The sequence below is a fragment of the Lampris incognitus genome, chromosome 17, assembly GCF_029633865.1.
Source record: "Lampris incognitus isolate fLamInc1 chromosome 17, fLamInc1.hap2, whole genome shotgun sequence".
Classification (NCBI taxonomy): Eukaryota; Metazoa; Chordata; class Actinopteri; order Lampriformes; family Lampridae; genus Lampris; species Lampris incognitus.
Window position 1 is genome coordinate 3,361,548 of NC_079227.1, and position 5,000 is coordinate 3,366,547.

A 5,000-nucleotide genomic window follows, 5' to 3' on the forward strand; every position below is an offset into this window, starting at 1 on the left:
CTAACACACACACACTCTAACACACACACCCACACTAACACACAGACCCACACTAACACACATACCCACACTAACACACACCCACACTAACACACACACCCACACTAACACACACACACTCTAACACACACACCCACACTAACACACAGACCCACACTAACACACATACCCACACTAACACACACACACTCTAACACACACACCCACACTAACACACACACACTCTAACACACACACCCACACTAACACACACACCCACACTAACACACACACACTCTAACACACACACCCACACTAACACACAGACCCACACTAACACACAGACCCACACTAACACACATACCCACACTAACACACACCCACACTAACACACACACCCACACTAACACACACACACTCTAACACACACACCCACACTAACACACAGACCCACACTAACACACATACCCACACTAACACACACACACTCTAACACACACACCCACACTAACACACACACCCACACTAACACACATACCCACACTAACACACACACCCACACTAACACACATATCCACACTAACACACACACCCACACCAACACACACCCACACCAACACACACCCACACTAACACACACTAACACACACCCACACTAACACACACACACTCTAACCCACACACCCACACTAACACACACACCCACACTAACACACATACCCACACTAACACACAGACCCACACTAACACACATACCCACACTAACACACAGACCCACACTAACACACACACCCACACTAACACACACTAACACACATACCCACACTAACACACACACCCACACTAACACACACTAACACACACTAACACACAGACCCACACTAACACACAGACCCACACTAACACACATACCCACACTAACACACAGACCCACACTAACACACATACCCACACTAACACACATACCCACACTAACACACAGACCCACACTAACACACAGACCCACACTAACACACAGACCCACACTAACGCACATACCCACACTAACACACAGACCCACACTAACACACACACCCACACTAACACACACTAACACACAGACCCACACTAACACACAGACCCACACTAACACACACTAGCACACAGACCCACACTAACACACAGACCCACACTAACACACACTAACACACAGACCCACACTAACACACAGACCCACACTATCAAAGCAAGGCGTTCCCAGGCCAGACTGGACATATAGTCCCTCCAGTGGTTCTGCCTGACCCACCTCAGCTGGCTCCTATTGATGTGAAGGAGCAGTGGCTCTACTCTGAGCTCCCTCTGGATGTCTGAGCTCCTCAGCCTATCTCTAAGGCTGAGTCCAGACCCCCTACGGAGGAAACTCATTTCACCATCTCACCCTCTCAGTCACCACCCACAGCTCATGACCACAGGTGAGGACTGGAACCAAGACTGGCTGGTAAACTGAGAGCTTTGCCTCCCGGCTCAGCTCCCTCTTCACCACAACGCTCCGGTACAACGTCCACATGACTGCTGATGCTGCACCAAGCCACCTGTCAATCTCCCGCTCCATCCTACCCTCACTCGTGAACAAGACCCCGAGATACCTGAACTCCTTCACTTGGGGCAACACCTCACCCCCAATGAAAGAATGAAAATGTGATCGTGGTTTCATCCGGCGTCTTCCGCTGGGTTCCTACCTGCTCAACAGCCTGCTCGTAGTGTCGGAAACTGTCCACCTCTCTTTTGGAGCGCTCGCTGAGCTGCTCGAAGATCTGCATACGCCAGGCGGCGGTCTGCGCTGGACTGATGGACAGACTCATGGACTGGACAGACTGGACTAGAGCTGGGGAGAGACGGAGAGACAGACGGAAGACACAAATGACGATGGACAAATGGTGACGGAAAGGTCAGGAGACAGAATCTAAAATCATCAGACTCAGTTCGGGCTGCTGACGGTAGTGAGACCAGCTGTGTTGTATGGTCTGGAGACAGTGGTGCTGATGAAAAGACAGGAGGAGGAGCAGGAGGTGGCAGAGATGAAGATGATAAGGTTTTCACTGGGAGTGATGAAGAAGGACAGGATTAGGAAGGGGTATATTAGAGGGACAGCTCAGGTTGGACGGTTTGGAGACAAAGCAAGAGAGACAAGATGGAGATGGTTTGGACATGTGTGGAGGAGAGATGCTGGGTATACTGGGAGAAGGATGCTGAATATGGAGCTGCCAGGGAAGAGGAGAAGAGGGAGGCCAAAGAGGAGGTTTATGGAGGTGGGGAGGGAGGACATGCAGGTGGCTGGTGTGACAGAGGGAGATGCAGAGGACAGGAAGAGATGGAAACGGATGATCCGCTGTGGCGCCCCCTAAAGGGAGCAGCCACAAGTAGTAGTAGTAGTAGTAGACGTAGTAGTAGTAGTGGTAGTAGTAGTAGTAGTGGTAGTAGTAGTAGTAGTAGTAGTGGTAGTGGTAGTAGTGGTAGTAGTAGTAGTAGTAGTAGTGGTAGTGGTAGTAGTAGTGGTAGTAGTAGTAGTAGTAGTAGTAGTGGTAGTGGTAGTAGTGGTAGTAGTAGTAGTAGTAGTAGTGGTAGTGGTAGTAGTAGTGGTAGTAGTAGTAGTAGTAGTAGTGGTAGTGGTAGTAGTGGTAGTAGTAGTAGTAGTGGTAGTAGTAGTGGTAGTGGTAGTAGTGGTAGTAGTAGTAGTAGTGGTAGTAGTAGTAGTAGTAGTAGTGGTAGTGGTAGTAGTAGTAGTAGTGGTAGTAGTAGTAGTAGTAGTAGTGGTAGTGGTAGTAGTGGTAGTAGTAGTAGTAGTGGTAGTGGTAGTAGTAGTGGTAGTAGTAGTAGTAGTAGTAGTAGTGGTAGTAGTAGTAGTAGTGGTAGTGGTAGTAGTGGTAGTAGTAGTAGTAGTGGTAGTAGTAGTGGTAGTAGTAGTAGTAGTAGTGGTAGTGGTAGTAGTGGTAGTAGTAGTAGTGGTAGTAGTAGTGGTAGTAGTAGTAGTGGTAGTGGTAGTAGTGGTAGTGGTAGTAGTGGTAGTGGTAGTAGTAGTAGTGGTAGTGGTAGTAGTAGTAGTGGTAGTAGTGGTAGTGGTAGTGGTAGTAGTGGTAGTAGTAGTAGTGGTAGTGGTAGTAGTAGTAGTGGTAGTAGTAGTAGTGGTAGTAGTGGTAGTAGTAGTAGTGGTAGTAGTAGTAGTAGGCTGAGTTCAGGCTGGGGACTCGATCTAAACCCTCTAAACACATGTGATGTGTGTTATGACGTATGAAATACAGATGAAGACCACTGGACTGGATGTTAAGATGCACTTTACCTTCCACGCCAAACACCCAGTACTGTGTTAATATGAACCCTCCTCCACAATATTCAAGTAACATTACTCTATCCACTGTAGACAGACAGACGGACGGACGGACGGACGGACAGATAGATAGACGGATGGATGGATGGATAGATAGATAGATAGATAGATAGATAGATAGATAGATAGATAGATAGATAGATAGATAGATAGATAGATAGATAGATAGATAGATAGATAGATAGATAGATAGATAGATAGATAGATAGATAGATAGATAGATAGATAGATAGATAGATAGATAGATAGATAGATAGATAGATAGATAGATAGATAGATAGATAGATAGATAGATAGATGGATAGATGGATGGATGGATGGATGGATAGATAGATAGATAGATAGATAGATAGATAGATAGATAGATAGATAGATAGATAGATAGATAGATAGATAGATAGATAGATAGATAGATAGATATAGATAGATAGATAGATAGATAGATAGATAGATAGACAGACAGACAGACATACCGTTATGTTCAAAATGATAGCAGTCCAACATCACTAAGCAGATCAATGACTGTTTTTGGTAGAAATTATATTTCTACATGGCACATAACGTACTAGTAGGTGTAGTAGAGTAACAGAAAACCAACAGACCCAACAGTCATGACATGCATGCTGCTGATTCGGTGTAATTGAATCATTAATTGAAAGGGGCGTGTTCAAAATAATAGCGGTGTGGCGTTCAGTCAGGGAGGTCATTCAGCTGTGAAAAACAGGTGTCAAACGGGGGCCCTTATCTAAGGACAAAGGCAGTAAGTGTTGTACTTGCTGGTTCTGGTGCGTTTCTCTGAAAATCTGAGTAAAATGGGTCGTTCCAGACATTGTTCAGAAGAACAGCGTACTTTGATTAAAAAGTTGATTGGAGAGGGGAAAACATATAAAGACGTGCAGAAAATGATAGGCTGCTCAGCTAAAATGATCTCAAATGCCTTAAAATGGCAGCCAAAACCTGAAAGACGTGGGAGAAGACGGAAAACTACCATTGGAATGGATCGAAGAATAGCCAGAATGGCAAAGACTCAGCCGGCGATCAGCTCCAGGGAGATCAGAGAAGGTCTAAAGTTTCCTGTGAGTACCGTAACAATGAGAAGACGCCTACGTGAAGCCAAGCGTTGGGCAAGAAGCCCCCTGCAAAGTCCCACTGGTGAAAAAACGACATGTGCTGAAGAGGTTACAATGTGTCAAAGAACACACTGACTGGCCTAACGAGAAATGGTGCAGCATTTTGTGGACTGATGAAAGCAAGATTGTTCTTTTTGGGTCTCGGGGCCGCAGACAGTTTGTCAGACGACCCCCAAACACTGACTTCAAGCCACAGTACACCGTGAAGACGGTGAAGCATGGTGGTGCAAGCGTCATGATATGGGGATGTTTCTCATACTATGGTGTCGGGCCTATTTATCACATAACCGGGATCATGGATCAGTTTAAATACATCAGAATACTTGAGGAAGTCATGCTGCCTTGTGCCGAAGAGGAAATGCCCTTGAAATGGGCGTTTCAACAAGACAATGACCCCAAACACACCAGTAAGCGAGCGGCATCTTGGTTCCAGACCAACAAGATTAACATTATGGGGTGGCCAGCACAATCCCCGGACCTTAACCCAATAGGAAACCTGTGGGGGGACATCAAGAGTTATGTCTCTG

The 5,000-nt window shown here is 46.1% G+C and overlaps 1 protein-coding gene across 1 annotated transcript in view; it reads right to left on the reverse strand.

Annotated features, from left to right (window-relative positions):
* tecpr1a (tectonin beta-propeller repeat containing 1a) overlaps nucleotides 1-5,000 on the reverse strand; it is a 59,371-nt gene that overhangs the window by 26,643 nt on the left and 27,728 nt on the right. Inside the window, exon 11 of the mRNA XM_056297286.1 lies at nucleotides 1,698-1,843. Within this exon, the coding sequence (XP_056153261.1) occupies nucleotides 1,698-1,843 (146 nt within the window). The remainder of the gene's footprint in view (nucleotides 1-1,697; nucleotides 1,844-5,000) is intronic.